At 39.2% G+C, this 16,948-nt stretch overlaps 1 protein-coding gene across 1 annotated transcript in view; it reads left to right on the top strand.

Annotated features, from left to right (window-relative positions):
* Positions 1 to 1,031, top strand: part of bub3 (BUB3 mitotic checkpoint protein) — a 67,853-nt gene extending 66,822 nt beyond the window's left edge. Inside the window, exon 8 of the mRNA XM_062525598.1 lies at positions 706 to 1,031. Coding sequence (XP_062381582.1) covers positions 706 to 715 — 10 coding nt within the window. The 3' untranslated portion in view covers positions 716 to 1,031. The remainder of the gene's footprint in view (positions 1 to 705) is intronic.
* Positions 1,032 to 16,948: the final 15,917 nt, after the last annotated feature.

Consider the following 16,948-nt stretch of genomic DNA (forward strand, 5'->3'; position numbering starts at 1 on the left):
CTTTTTAACTAATAGCCTACAATGTTTTACACAGCAACCTTTTTACATTTACATGCAATGGTAATTCCTTCCATGGAATTACATTTTCTAGTTTACAATACATTATTCATTCACAAAGAAAATTGATGTCCTTAAAGGTTGAATATTTCCTATTTATTTCATTTAAGGCATTAAGATCAATTTCCAAAAGATGATTTTATATGGTCAACTTTAGCATGTGTTCCAATACTTTTGGAGGGCACTGTGTATGTACGAGCTATCGGTCAGCCACCTAGCACGTAGACCATCAATCACCCGCAAAACACCTCCCCACTCAACGGCAAGTTGGTGGAGTTGTCGCTGTGACTGTAGGGTTAGCGCAGACTGAGAGCCAGTCGCCTCGTCATCAGTGTGTAGCATCACAAATGCGCTTCTGGAAAAATGGTCAAAAATGGCCAAAAACGGCCATAAACACACTCCCAAACATTATAGAAAGCCTTCCCAGAAGAGTTGAAGCTGTTCTAGCTGCAAAGGGTGGGCTGACGTCATATTTAACCCTATGGATTAAGAATGTGACTGAAGTTCGTGGGTCAAGACAGGTGACCCAATACTTTTGGCAATATAGTGTGTATACTGTCATAACTGCTGCTTGTTTTTTAATGCCTGAAGAACATTTGTGGACATGATTGATAGTAATAAAAATAACTCTCTGGTTTTGGTTTGCAGGTCAACTTGAATGTCTGATGGATAACCAATCTCTCAACCCCCCAACCCCCCCCCCCCCCCCCCCCCAACCCCACAACACAGACACACACTCTTTCTTCTGTTTTTTTCTGCCTTTTTCATACTGTAGAATGTGATTATTCTCTCCTCTCCTTTTTTTTTCTTCCTTATAGTTTGCTATTTGAAAGACGACTTGTATATCTATTTAGTGTTTTATATATGTATCTACTTAGTGTTTGTGTACATTTTCAGACTCAATGCTGCCCTGGCATCACTCTTATTTTAGTGTTTTCTGGTTTCCAACAAATAAACGAATGAATATAACTTTCTTTTATAGTGTATTTTGGCAACTCATGAATATGCTTTTCAAAGAGATCTTTGAAGTGTTGTAATCTCCTTCTCACCTCAGATAGATAGATAGATAGATAGATAGATATACTTTATTCATCCCCAAGGGGAAATAACATTGTTTCAGCAGCATACAAACACAACATTCAACAAAAACATACAAACATGCATACATACAGAACAAATATTTAAAATGTTATTCCTTTCTCTCTGCCCAGATGGGAGTCATTATAAAGTGCTATTGCAGTAGGTAAAAAAGTCTTTCTGTATCTGTCTTTCTTACAGCTTAGTTGGCGTAGCCTCCAACTGAAAATACTTTTTTGTTTTACCAGTACATTGTGTAGTGGATGAGTGGTATTGTCCAATATATTGAAAAGTTTGTGCAGCATCCTTCTCTCCACCACCAACTCCAGGGGCTCTAGGGCTGACCCCAACACAAAGCCAGCCTTCCTTATGACCCTATTTAGTTTGTTAGTGTCCCTGGCTGTAATGCCACCTCCCCAACATATGACAGAAAAGAAAATTGCACTTGCAACAACACTCTGGTAAAACATATGCAACATTTTGCTGCACACATTGAAAAGAGCTTCCTAAGGAAATAGAGTTTGCTTTGCCCTTTCTTATATACAGCCTCCGTGTTTGTTGTCAATAAGAACTCCCAGATATTTGTAGTTCTCTACAATGTCCACTTCCTCACCCAGTATTGAAATGGCATTTAGCTCAGGCCTTGCCCTCCTAAAGTCTATCACCATTTCCCTGGTCTTAGCCACATTCAAGACAAGGTGGTTGTTTTTGCACCATGTCACAAAGCGGTCCACCAATTGCCTGTACTCTGTCTCCTCACCATCACTGACACACCCCACAACTGCAGAATCATCAGAGAACTTCTGCAGGTGACATGACTCAGAGTTGTACTGGAAGTCAGAGGTGTATAGTGTAAACAGAAAAGGAGACAGCACAGTCCCTTGTGGTGCTCCTATGTTGCTAACTACCTGCTCAGACACACACCCTTTCAGTCTCACAACCTGTGGTCTTTCAGTCAGGTAATCAATTATCCATGAAGTTGTGGAGGTGTCTACCTGCATCCTTTGCAGCTTCTCACGTATATATCAGTGTTATACCTGTTTCAGAGACAGAACTAGTGCCAAGCAATTTCAGCTTCCCCTTTTAAGATTTGTCTATGGCCCAATCCCAATGTCAGCCCTAAAGACTAGGACTAAGGACTCACAGACTTAATTGATCTCAGGTGCTAAGTGAGTGAGTGTGTTAGGCCACATGGGCTCAGATAGGTATTTTGGGATTGGGACAGCACTTCACGAGATCGCATGTACCTTGGTGATCATTACTAACAAAGACGTTGCTAACATTTGCACCATGCACGTGTGTCGTGCGTGCTGTTGTTTACCTTCATTTCCGGATTTTTCTATGATCTCCGCAGTAAACGTCACAACACTTTGCATCAGTGCAGACTTAACCTAAGGGAATTACCCACAGTTCAGACTCACGGAAAGGGCTCGGTAAGTGTGTACTCAAACCCTCACGCCCGTTGTAATTCGACATTGGGACAGCCCTAAGCCCTTACGAATTTCGCGAGAACGTGCACCAAAATCCGTGAGTCCGTGAGTCCGGACATTGGGATTGGCCCATTATAACACTACAAAAACAACCAATCAAATAGATACTTTTTATGTTATGTCTATCTTCTGGTTGAATTCTAAAGAAGACGATGAAAAACAAACACAAATGGTGATCATAGCATGGTTAAAGCAACAAATCTAAAGGGTTCCTGACACTTTTGCACAGTATTGTACAGCACAATCTCCCCAGAGCAGGGCTGTACGCTAAGCGTTTTCACTAGGAGCACAGGTGCTCCTAAATGAAAAAGTTTAGGAGCACAGAAAAAAGTTTAGGAGCGCTATGAGATTTCCTTGAAAACTTTATTGCCTTAATCAGGATACAGATCATTCATAGCAGTGGCAATCCTAGTCTCTGCTCAAACCCTACACACACACAGAAAATGGCTTGTCTTGTTTCTATTTCATATTTTGAATTCAGAATTTGAATACATTTTGTTAACAATTTATAGCATTTTAGGATCTGCATATTTACTTATAGCTTAAAATATTCAGTAATTTGAATACTTCATATTGATTACACTTGTCTTTACTGATATTACAGGGGGTGGTGTGTAGGTCTAATTGAGTGCCTGTCACTTTAAGAAGTATACGTGAACATTGGGTTTCATTCGGTTTTAGGAAAAGAGTGACGCACAGTTCAAGGATACATCATGTTTTCATTAAATAACTTAAAGTGGCTATGATACAGCGCACATTTGCAATGAAAATGTTCCTTCTTTTTAAAGCAGGTGCAGCCTACACCGAATCGTGGTTAAATCCACCATTTAGGTAACAGAATCATTAGGATACCATCTTTCTTTCATAGAAGTCTACCAGGCGTATGTCAAATGCAGGCTGGGGTGAAGCTGGGAGGAATTTAACACACGGTTTCCACACCGTGTTTATCAACCGTGATAATAACTAGATGCACCGCATAGCGGTACACAATATGACCGCTGCTCAGTTCTGCACATTCTCTCCAAAACGAATTACGCTTGTCAACTTTCCTGTATCTCCGATTTGTTCAATATACTGTATGTATATATCTCCTACTCTTGCAGCTCATGTGTATATGAGTGTGTGCATGTGTGAGTTTGCTTGTATAAAGATGTGTGTGTGTGTGTCTGTCTGTGTGTGTGAATGTGCATGTGTGCGCATGTGTGTGTGTGTGTGTGTGTGTGTGTGTGTGTAATCCGTGGAAGTGTGTTTATCTGTGCGTGTGAATCTGTTGATGTGTGTGTGCGAACTTAGTTACTTTTTAAACTAAGCCCCCTGCCGGCTCAACATAAAAATGGCAATCGGTTTTGCCAATAGCCTACTCACTATATTGGAATTTAACAGTTACGCCATTTTAACAGTAACGTCAACAATATATAGAAGACATCACAACCTGCAAAAAGTAATTTCAGGGAGGTAAAAAATACTTTAACCTACTGAGATACTGAAATACAGATGAATAGCCTATGTTTGTTCAATAATGTCTAGTCAGTATACCAAATAAGAGAGGCCTATAGATAGAAACTGTGGTAATAAAATATGAAGATTTTGGTAGTTTGGGCTTTTCGTGTATTCTTCTACTGTAGCCATTTAGCCATCTACTATAGGCCTGAATAATATGCCAATGAAATTACACTTGTTAAACTCACCTCAATAAATATTTTGCAATCATTTAATCCACCGTGGGCAAAGCTAAAGTTACTGTTACAAACCAGCGGCAGAGTTGGCGGTCCAACGGCGGTACCCACCAGTGGCCCGCTGGAGTTTTGCTCATCGGTTCTCTGGCGGTCCACCGGCGGCTCAGAAGCGGCTCCAGATAAAGGGCCACCTTTTGCCGCTTTCTACCCACCAGCTTCTAATTGGCCTTATTTATGGCCATAATAATGAAAATGATGTACTAAAATAGCAATAATACATTATAACACTTTCCATTTGCCCTCAATCAGAACAATTTACAATTATTTACAGGGCTTACCAAAGTTAACAAATTTACTAAGGTGAAGACAGTGCCTGCTGATGAGAAACCTATAAATGTATTCTGTAATTTAATAATCCAATATAAAAACATTTATCTCAGCAACTATCACACAGACTCACCACACATAGTATTAGGTTCAATACCTTTTGTTTATTTATTTATTTTACATGCTTTTGTTTATTTATTTTACATGCTCATTTACATGCTTTATTTATTTTACATGCTTAAACAATTTATTACAATTATTTGTAATAATGATATAAATATGCAACACACTCTTCAGATGTAAGGACTTAAAAGCCACCTTTCCTGCTGCACCAGTCTAATTAATTTGGAGCGCCAGGGACCTCCTCAAAGCCCGGCCCAGCATCTTTGGTGGTTTTCCCTCCCAAAATAGCAAGTATGTTCACCTGAAATGCAAAGACCAAAATTACAATGGAATAACTTCCAGTCAAAAATCTTAGCTGTTATCAGCTTAAGCTGTTTTGCTATTTCATGCACAACCATCAAATACAGAGGGTATATATGATGACAAAAATTGACAATATGTCATGTATCAAGCACACAACACTCCACTTGGGAATGAGATTCAAGTTTAACAACACTCAAAGAGTTGAATAACGTGGCTCTCAATATATGATGTCCGTTCCCCAAAAATGTAGTGGGGAAGGGAAAAGAGATGTGAAATGTGACAGTTGTTTCAGATAACAATGGCTACTCACATGGTCTCACTTCTCAACACCCATTCCGTGATTTGAATAGTATTTTTGAATCAGTGAGTAAGTCAACATTAAAGCAAGGCAGAGCCACATTCATTACGAGAGCCAGGCTAGCCTACAATAATCACATGGCAAAACATTTAAAAAACAGACATACCAGTTGATTTTTCAGGTCCGCATCGGATGCAAGCCGCCTCTCCAACTCGTCCAGGTCCTCAACATTACTCAATGGCATGTTGTTGTCCTCCACGAGGCCAAGATCTGCCACACCACCACCACCTAGCTTCTACAGCATAGATGTGTTCACAGCCACCTGCTGCTTTACCTCCTTCAGCTCCTCCTCAAATGTTCGGAAGTGCTGCAGAAGTCTGTAAAAATCTATGAATCAAAAGGAATAGATTGGAATTGGCATGACACAAAAAGTAAAGATGCAAAGAAGTTGTGACAGACATTCATGGCTTGTTTCTCCCTTGATATTGGTGCCAGATTAATGAAAATGCAGTTCTACCTTGCCGGGGTGTTACTGGCAGCGTTGTAAGCTAATTTGACAGAGGTAGGTCTGACTGGTAAACTCTGTTGAACAGATTAGAAATGAAAAGGCATATTTAGTGAGATGATTACTGCAATGGCAGGGTTCATACAAAAACAATTGAGCTGAATTTACTACCTTTTCACTACCATCAACATGTTTTCTACTACAAAAGCAAAAGGTGAAGAGTAATGTAATGCAATACCTTTCCAAAACACAATAACACATTTAAGAACAACAGGATTTAACAATGAACAAAGCTACTGGCATTTGAACAGGGGTGTGTAGGCTGTCAATAGGCACTGTATTTACCGGCATGGCTGGAGTTGATGAAGCTTGCTGGGTGGTGGTGCTGGACTGCCATCTACTGGATAGAGAAGGCAACAGCCTAGTAATTATGTGGAAAAAAAACCTACATGTTTGACTTACCAAAACATGACTATGACTAATCATGGGGGTATACCAAAGTGGAAACTTAAATCATTTGCATTTCTCATGCTAAAAATCTGAAATCAAAGGGAACATTATAATTGCATTGATTAGTTAGCTATTCATGTAAAATGTAGCTTGTCCATACATCTGGAAATCCATTACCACCAATATCAAACAAATCAATTCCAGAGAAAACAACAGTTGACATGTTTATTAGTGTGTAAAGCGTTTTACAATGTGTGTTGCATCTTGTAAAGATATTCATTAAGAGAAATCAAGTTTCAGTGTCCATTTCTCGTTGGTGCAAGTCCAAAGGTAGACCACTGTCTAGCACTGTCTCACTGTCCACTGTTCATTGAGGCCTGTCAACCTGTGAAAATAAAACCAACAAACAATCAGTGTTTTAAACTGGCTTTAAAAACTGTGGAAGAAATTTAGCCTATAACAGAGTCTGAAATAAGGTTTTTGTCTTAGTAGGTTATTAATCTCTGCGCAAAGAGGTCTCATAAGCATCAGGCAAAGACAAAGTCTGTGCACCCAAGAAACAATCAGTAGTTTCTCACACACATAATTATACCTTGCATCGTATCATAATACCATTGCGTCACTACACCTTCTGCACACACGACTTGGTCAATACAATGAGTTACATTACAACGAAGGACATTAAGAACATTTCTATCATCATACAACACGTGATTTGCAATCTACACACCAGTTACCCAAACAGAAGTGTCAAATAAAAACAATACAAGGTTAAGTTATCGGCAGGGGTGTAGTGGTAAAAGAAAGAGGCGGGGTAAACTATAAATTCTGTGATCAGGGGTGCGTTCCCCCGAAAGCATCGTAAGATGATCGTAAAGTCCCTCTTACGAACGTCTTAAGATTTTCTGACTCTTTGCCGAAACCATCGTAATTTAAGGGCATTGTGAAAACACTCGTAGATCTACGAGTGCTCCAGGGTTCTCGTTACTGACTAAGAGCGTCTTAACGCGTATGCCTCAGTGGAGTCACCAGCAGGATATGCAGGGGGATTACAACTAAGAATATAATTATCCAACTTACGTTACCATTCTTTATTGTATTCACTTGTGATGATTCAGATTTTAGCGTGCAAAATAATTAATTCAATGGACATACGAATGTAATTAAAAGCGAACAAAAACAGCCTAACAAATTATGAAATGAGACGTTGCCAGAAAAGTTTGTCATTATCTTTGTGCAGGCTATCTTTTATTAGGCCTATGAGATAAAAACAGAGAAAGGAACATGTGGTTTTAGTCTGGCTGCGTCAAAATCTAAGTCTAGGCTATATGTTACAGTAGCCTATTCAAGTCTACACATTTCCTCATTTTCTTACTCGACCTCTTTCTTCAAACGTCTGCGGGACACCTCGAAACGTTATTGCAGGCAGCACACCGTGCTCTCACAAGTGGGTTAGCAAAGAACTGGCAAGATTAAGAGCTAGCCGAAGCCTAATAGGCTATGTTATATCTTCCAACAAACATAAAAATGGGGCAACAATCTAATGTTAAATAATAACAATGATGTATGCCTGTATGTGGTATATAGCCTACTTGGGATGCTTACATGCAGAGGTTTTCTATTTTCGTTTTGATGTTAATTAATGTATAGATCGAAAGTTCAGACGGTGCCTAGCTGTGACGTACAGTCACCTGACATCACCACCAAATTAGGGGATATTTCAGAACTTTTAAAGTGGACAGCTCCCTTAAAAGCATCTTAAGAGCCGTGCACGCGCATTCACGCTACGAGCATGTTCGGGAAACAGTCAGAAAAACCAAACGATCGATCTTAAGATGAATCGTGGAAAACCCTCGTAAGTTACGAGTTACCCTACGCTTTCGCTGTAGCACATACTTTTACAACCAATAATGTCTTACCTTGTAATAATACATTTCCGTTCTCGAGTCAGATAACTCCATCGCGGTTGTCACCTTCGTCTTCGTCGTCGAATGAATAAATGACATTGAACTTGCCATGTTGTGAAAGGGTCCTCTATAAATATTAAAATATTAAAACTTTAACTTCATCGCCTGAGCAGCTACGCTTCTAACCCCGCCGAATTCTACTCTCGGCTTTAGACCAATGAGGTGGCGACACATCATCTATTATGATGCGCCATGCAGATCAGGTACCCACAATAGCTCTGTCCAAAGCCATCGATATCTCAAAGTTGCGACAGCCGTTGACTTCCATGTTAAAGCCAGATTAGAGCGGTCACGTGGTTAGTGGGTAGCCTCAGTAGTTCCCTTGGTCCCTGGTTTACTACGGGATTGACAGCAGCGATCGCATTAATATTTACGGTAAATACTCAATGAAAATTACTATAAACTGCATTTCCACATACATATATTACTCAATGAAAATGCATTATTATGCACACGACAGTAAGTCATGTAGAAAAGTCTTATTATAACACCTGAGATATTCATTCATTCTCAATTGGAATAGTTCCTTTCAACGACCGTGACATACCGGATGTGCTGCCATTGTTTGTCACAGTCAATGGAAGTGTCGCAACTTTGATATATCGATGGCTTTGGCTCTGTCCATATCTTTTACTGTCTATGACCTCAACGGTCAGGGCCACGATCCAAGCCACAGTGCCACACTACAGAGCCACATGATAGATCGAGCTGATAAATTGGCACTGGTATTTCAGTCAATGAAGTACAGTCAGTGAATCTATTATAGCTAGCAAGAACGTATGTTCACTGGTGAATGGCTTAGTGTTAGTTACTTACTCCACATATGCTTCATGTAGCTGCTATGAATGCGTCATGGGGTGGATTAGCTGGGAAAAGTGGGGGAGGGAACTTTAGTTTTTTGGTAGCACACTGATTGCCTCAATCAGCACTTGTTGGTGGTTAACGAGTGCAGCTGTGAAGGGGCTAATTCGATTGGCTCACCTGGGCTAGGCTGGGGGGTTTTATGGCCTCTACCTGCAGTCTTACAAGGCTCTTCACGGGGGAAACACGGGAAGGGGGAACGGTGACGAGCCATAGCCAACCCGGCTGCAAGACGGCGGTCGGGAAAGCGCACACACAGGAGAAAATGGATCCAAGTGATATTCGCGATGACAACGATGGAAATGTTCTACAGGGACCTGCGCCAGTGACGTGCGGGTCCGGGTTAAGCCCACGCCGGAAAAGCCATTGAATGGATGCTACGAGGGGGAAACAAGCTTCTCCCCATAGAGCTAAGTGTCTGCCGTGGTTGCCACCGACAAACTGAACTGCTATTATTCCCTGTGACTACGAAGTTGGCATTGTGCCCCATTACCGTGAAGCTACTAAAACTGACTCTGCTATCGCCCTTCTATGACTGTTGTAGTGATAAGTGAGAGAGTTTTTAATGAGCACGACCCATTCCTTGCTACCAGGCCTCAGCCCGCAGGTCTTGCTCCATCCTGCCCCTTCCAGATGTAACAGCCTTGCGGTGATTGTGTGGAGTGTATTGTGTGCCGTGATGACGCGTGGGTGGACGCGTTTGTACATGTGCAGTGCTCAAAAGTGTGAATCTGTTACCTTATGGGCTTAGGTGGATCGGCTCACTCTGGCCGCTACCATGACCTCGACCTTGCTCACAGCGACCGGACAGGGTGAGAGACTGGGACCGGAGCTCCTTGAGTGAAGACGGAGACCTGACTGGGTGACCCCCCTGGTGGCCATATGAAAGGACTGCTCTTTGGACATCGTCCACCTCTTTTTATAAAGACTCTTAACCCTGACATTTAAATAAATATATTTTCTTTATACCCAGCTCCTTGACTGCATTATTGAAGGGTACAGTGTTCTCCCCAGTGGTAGATGGTGAAAGTAGGGGTGGCTCTAGCGCCCCCTACCTGTGACAAATGTCCGGTGCCATCAGAAATGCGGCAAGCAATTATCGCAGAATGAATGTGCGAAAAACCTGTCTAACCTGTAATAAAAGCAGTTATGGCCTATACAACATGTCACGAGGTTAAATAAAATGTCATGGAACAACAAATAATGCACAAAGGAGGTTTAGTAAAACGTATAAATAAAAAAAATATAGGCCTATATTAAAATAGGGGTGCCGTGGATGGAGAGATAAATAAATACACTTACACAGCCATATTCATATTCATCCTGTAGCCTACATACAGGACATGATTACTACTCTTATGTTACAGTTTCTGCACTATGGTACTATTACCACACTGTAGTTGCACGTATCTATATTGTTCTTACTACTCTCATAATGTTATTACAACACTTTGAATTTGTTATTCTGTTGAAGTATTACTCTCCATTTCAAATGTAAAGCAATGCTGTTATGTGTGTAATTTTTCTAATAAACCTTGTAACACTTTGAAACATGGAACATTGACTGGGTGTGAGTGCATTACTCCACTGTAACTGCAGAAATTGACTGATACACAATCAAAACCATCTCAGGTGACCCTCTCACTTGGTCATTTTTTCTCTTTTCAAAGTGCTCTGGAAATCCAGTCAGGCTGTAAAATCAGGGGACAGACTTTATTCTGTACAATGATATGTATCAAGACACAAGAGACATGCATGGCTACAAAAATCTCATATAAATGTTCAGGTGGGGTCACATGGTCAGCTTTTTGACAATTGACAGCAAAATAGCATAACCTGTGTGTGTGAATCGTGTGGCTGCATTGTCGATCAATAAAATGGATCAAACTGAAATTGAGCAGCTGAAGGCTTTCTTGGTTCATGGGCAGTTCCCAGCGGGAGCTGACCAGCAGAGAGCCTCCAATTTCTCTGTGAGGTAAGGTATCATTAGTTAGTTACCGGGAGATAATTACAGTGCATGAAAATGCACTGTACTGTTCTTCCTAGGCTTCTTATTATTCCGCTTACCAAATTATTTTTTTCTATTCAGCTTGAACCGTTTAACCTAGAAACTTCATTCAAACGTTGCAACGTAGGTCTTCAATAGGGGCTAGTGCTATGTATTTTTCAACTTTGTAACTTTTATACTTTTTAAACTATAAATTAGAAACTATTAAACATTTCCCCATAGACTTAACATTGGCCTCTATGACATCACAGTCAGGTCGTTAAGCAATTAGAATCTTATGCCAGGTGGCCAGCCCCACCTGCAGCAGCTCTCTCTCTCAGGCTTTACGCATACAATCTCTCTGTGAAGACTACATATCCTGTCTGTGAAGACTACATATCCTGTTAAACTGTTTCCTCTTTCCACAACTGTTTCAAAATAAAAGTCCTCACTGCAATAATACACTATCAAATCATTTATTTAACAATCAAAACTACTCAACTATTTAACTGTTCAACCATTCCAACTGTCAGTTATCATCAACTATGCCTCCAGTCAACTACATTTCAATTTTCAATTTCAATTTAATTTCGCTTATAGAGCGCCAAAACATTACACATGTCTCATGGCGCTTTACAGAGTGTTAGACATTCAAAGAGAGCCCATGAGTAACAGGGGCAAGGAAAAACTCCCTAGAATTGGAGATACATACAGGAAGAAACCTCAGACAGATCCACGACTCAAGGGCCCAACCCATCTGCCTTGGGTCAGTTACAGTACAGTCATTTGTAGTTTGAAAGTTACAATGACAATGAAAGTTCAAATAGTCCAGTGTAGGAAATAAATAGTCCATTAGTAATCCATTAGTTATTTCGGAAAGTGATGGGTGGCTGGGATGCGTGGGCCAAAGATTCGGGCAGGGAACCATAGCAGGCGATCGTAGGGCAGTCATAGGGATGGCGAAGGCAATGGCGATGGTAGGGCAGTCAGAGGGATGTGACTACTACCTGAGACCTCCATGTACCTAGCAACCAACATAGCAACCATTAAAATTAAACGTTTATGACCGTTTCCATAGCAACCAACAGGATTTTACTACAGTAACTTCTTTATTCCTGATAGTGGCAGCCATGGATACCCTCAACATCAACAAATGTTTCAAAATAAAAGTCCTCAGTAGCAAGTTAGCTAGTTAGCATGGTTAGCATTGTTAACATAGTTAGCATTTTAGCATAGCTGCTAGAAATTATTGACTAAGTTAGCTAATCAACCTAGTTAGCATTGTTAGCATAACTGTTAGAAATAATTAGCTAAGTTAGCTAATCAACATGGTAAGCATAGTTAGCATTGTTAGCATTTTTAACATAACTGCTAGAAATCATTAGCTAAGTTAGCTAATCAATCTGGTTAGCATTGTTAACATAGTTAGCATTTTTAGCAAAACTGTTAGAAATCATCAATTAAGTTAGCTAATCAACCTGGTTAGCATTGTTATTATAGGTAGCATTGTTAACATAGTTAGCATTTTTAACATAACTTCTAGAAATGATTAGTTAAGTTAGCTGATCAACCTGGTTAGCATTGGTAACATAGTTAGCATTGTTAGCATTTTTACCATAACTGTTAGAAATCATTAGCTAAGTAGACCAATCTACCTGGTTATCATTGTTAGCATGGTTAACATTTTAACATACCTGTTAGAAATCATTAGTTAAGTTAGAACTGGAATGTTTAAGCGTTAAACTGTCTACCTTCACACTATGAACTTTCATTAAACTATGCAACCACCATGTTTACCCTAGCTGCACCTTAGTAACCATGGGCCTCATTTATAAAACTTTCTTACGCACAGATTTGATCTTACGCTCAAATCCATGCCAACGCTCAGATTTATAAAGACCGTCTTTGACGTGGAAAAGTGCTTATCTCCACGTCAGGTTCCAACCTGACGTACGACCATTTCCTTGTGGTAGTGCCAGGGTACTGCAAGTAATCTGAGGTCCAAATGCGATGAATTCTCAAAATTCCAAGAAGACCAACGATCTCATGTAGTTCTCTACCATATGCATGATCAATATCAGCAGAAGTTGTAAGTAGTAAGTATAGAAGTTAAAGTTTTAACTAATTCTTAAAGGTTGGAAAAGGAAAGTGAAAAAATCCTATAATATTGTAGTGGAGGCTAAAAGTGGAGGCTAAAAGTAAGTAAACGCAGTTTATTCACCCCAGGCATTTCAAAAATAGAGTTTATCAACCTCTCCAAAGACGTATTCACCTATTTCAACTTTTAACATTGAAAAAGCACACTGTAGCCTATTATCTGCATTCACAATATGAACACTCATCAACACGAACCATTTAATCCACCAATCTTGAATTTCCCCTTGGGGATCAATAAAGTATCTATCTATCTATCTATCTACCTACCTATCTAGCCTATCTATCTATCTATCTATTTTATAAACACTTGATAATATCCTCTACCATAATCAAACATATTCTGAATGCGTTATGAAACGGCGCATTACCGTGATCACAGAATTCATGGGTTACCCACTTCTTATTTTACTACTACACCCGTGCCATGCCTAGGCTATATCTTATCTATTTCATAGCATTCAAAAAAGCAGGCAGACCATAGAGTCATCTATATATTTAATGTTCCCATCGATATTGACCATAAAGTGTCCATTTACGCTTGTTTAGAAGAGGGAAATATGACTTGCGTTCATGATATTCCAAGCTCCACAACAGAAAGATAATACTAGAAATGCAATTCCAAGGAATTACCAGTGCATGAAAATGCAAAAATAGATAGATAATGTAGATATGGTTATTAAGGTGTAGCTAGGGTAAACATGGTGGTTGCATAGTTTACAGAGAGTTGATAGTGTGAAGGTAGACAGTTTAAAGATGAAACATTCCAGTTCTAACTTAACTATTGATTTCTATTCATGTTAAAATGTTGATTAGCTAACTTAGCTAATGATTTCTAGCAGTTACGTTAAAAATGCTAATTATGCTAGCCATGTTTACTTTACTAACAATGCTAACCAGGTTGATTTGCTAACTTAACCGATGATTTCTAGCAGTAATGCTAAAAATGCTAACTATGCTAACAATGCTAAATTTGCTAACAATGCTAACCAGGTTGATTAGCTAACTTAGTTGATGATTTTTTGCAGTTATGCTAAAAATGCTAACTATGCTAACAATGCTAATATGCTAACCATGCTAACTTGCTAGTGAGGACTTTTATTTTTAAACATTTGTTGCAAGGGTATCCATTGTGGCCACTATCAGGAAACAAGAAGTTACTGCAGTATAAGCATGTTGGTTGCTATGGAAACGGTCATAAACACTTAATTTTAATGGTTGCTATGTTGGTTGCTAGGTACATGGAGGTTTCATGTAGTTGACTGGAGGCATAGTTGATGATAACTGACAGTTGGAATGGTTGAACAGTTAAATAGTTGAGTAGTTTCAATGGTTAAATGATTTAATGGTGTATTATTGCAGTGAGGACTTTTATTTTGAAACAGTTGTGGACAGAGGAAACAGTTAACAGGATATGTAGTCTTCAGAGAGATTGTATGCTTATAGCCAGAGAAACTGACAGTTGATACAGGTGTAATCAATTTAACTGGCTAGTCTTAAGAGAGCCAGAGTGTATATGCTTGAAGCATGAGACAGAGTAAATAATTTAAAAGTTGAATGTAGTCCAATTAATGTTGATAGACAGAGAGTTTAATGGATGTTGATAGACATTTTAATCAATGGGTGGATGAGTGAATGGTCTGAAGAAGATGAATGGATAGAAAGTTGGATGGAATGTGCCTTATATTCTTGTAGAATGGAGAGACACAGCTCTCTACTGAGAGTAGTGGATACAGATACAGGTGTAATCAATTTAACTGGCTAGTCTTAAGTGTTTGTTTAAAGCCTGAGAGAGAGAGAGAGCTGCTGCACCTGGACTGGCCACCTGGCGTAACATTCTAATTGCTGCCGTGATGTCATAATGAGCAATGTTAAGGCGAGACACGGCAGTTGAAAACATTGTTTTTGTGACCTCCGGTCAATTTCGAGATTTTGTGCTAGTTTGCTACCTTAGCATGTATTCTACCACCCTACTACAACAACAAAGTCCGATTTGCACATTTAGGTGTTTATTTCACGAACTTTTGTGTGCTCGCGCCTATGTATTTCTCCACATTTTCTCAAAAGTTCCCATTCTAAAATGTCATGTACTCCCGCGAACGTGATCCAAATCATATCGTGTCTCACACCGTTGGAAAGCCCTGCTCCTCCTGCATAACGCCATGCAATCCAAATATGGACATTTCCTTTGTATTGGCAACCAATCGCGAAAGTTCAAAGACGAGTCTAAGCTGAGAACGAATCTCATTGGCTGTGTTTTAAGGCTGTTTTCTCAAAACTAGTTATTTGCGGTTTTGAGTCATTTTCCGGTAGATACTTCTCAGCCTCTGTAGCACCTATCTACACCAAACTTTCCAGTTATACACTTAACAGTATTCTGAAGACATTTACAGAGGGATTTGTTAATACATCATTCCTGGCCTGATTTATGTGACATGTTAATCAAAAAAGCATGGCAAAAATCGTTTTTTTAAGGCTATGGACAGTATATTTGGATTTCCTAGGCAATGAAAGCAGATATCCTGAAATCCTTCTGTCATTTTATTGGAATCTTGTTTGTAAACAACATGAAAGAATAATTTTGCACCTGGCTTTATCATATGCTCAGATCTATCTACCGGAAATATATGCAAAATCATGCATATTTAATGAGATAATGCCTCATTTGCATAATTAAACATACACATTTCAAAAACTTGTAATACATTTTTTTCTCATACTTGTGTAAGTAATCAACTGAGGAAGTTTCATGGTGATACCTATTATTTAAAAATTTTACCCTATTCAACTGTAGTGTCTCGCCTTAAGTCTATGGGGAAATATCTCAATGTTAAATCTATGGGGAAATCGTTTTTAATGAATAGTTCAAAAAGTATAAAAGTTACAAAGTTGAAAAATACAAAGCCCACATCGCGTAAGTAAGACCTACGCAACGAAGTTTGAATGAAGTTTCTACGTTAAACGGTTGAAGCTGAATTGCGTGCGTTAGAAGAAGAAGAATAAGAACTAGAAATGCAATTCCAAGGAATTACCAGTGCATGAAAATGCAAAAATAGATAGATAATGTAGATATGGTTGCTAAGGTGTAGCTAGGGTAAACATGGTGGTTGCATAGTTTACAGAGAGTTGATAGTGTGAAGGTAGACAGTTTAAAGATGAAACATTCCAGTTCTAACTTAACTAATGATTTCTATTCATGTTAAAATGTTGATTAGCTAACTTAGGTAATTATTTCTAGCAGTTACGCTAAAAATGCTAATTATGCTAGCAATGATAACTTTACTAACAATGCTAACCAGGTTGATTAGCTAACTTAACCGATGATTTCTAGCAGTAATGCTAAAAATGCTAACTATGCTAACAATGCTAAATTTGCTAATAATGCTAACCAGGTTGATTAGCTAACTTAGTTGATGATTTTTTGCAGTTATGCTAAAAATGCTAACTATGCTAACCATGCTAACTAGCTAACTTGCTACTGAGGACTTTTATTTTGAAACATTTGTTGCTAGGGTATCCATGGTGGCCACTATCAAGAAACAAGAAGTTACTGCAGTATAATCATGTTGGTTGCTATGGAAACGGTCATAAACACTTAATTTTAATGGTTGCTATGTTGGTTGCTAGGTACATGGAGGTTTCATGTAGTTGACTGGAGGCATAGTGGATGATA

The sequence above is a fragment of the Sardina pilchardus genome, chromosome 22 (assembly GCF_963854185.1).
Source record: "Sardina pilchardus chromosome 22, fSarPil1.1, whole genome shotgun sequence".
NCBI lineage: Eukaryota > Metazoa > Chordata > Actinopteri > Clupeiformes > Clupeidae > Sardina > Sardina pilchardus.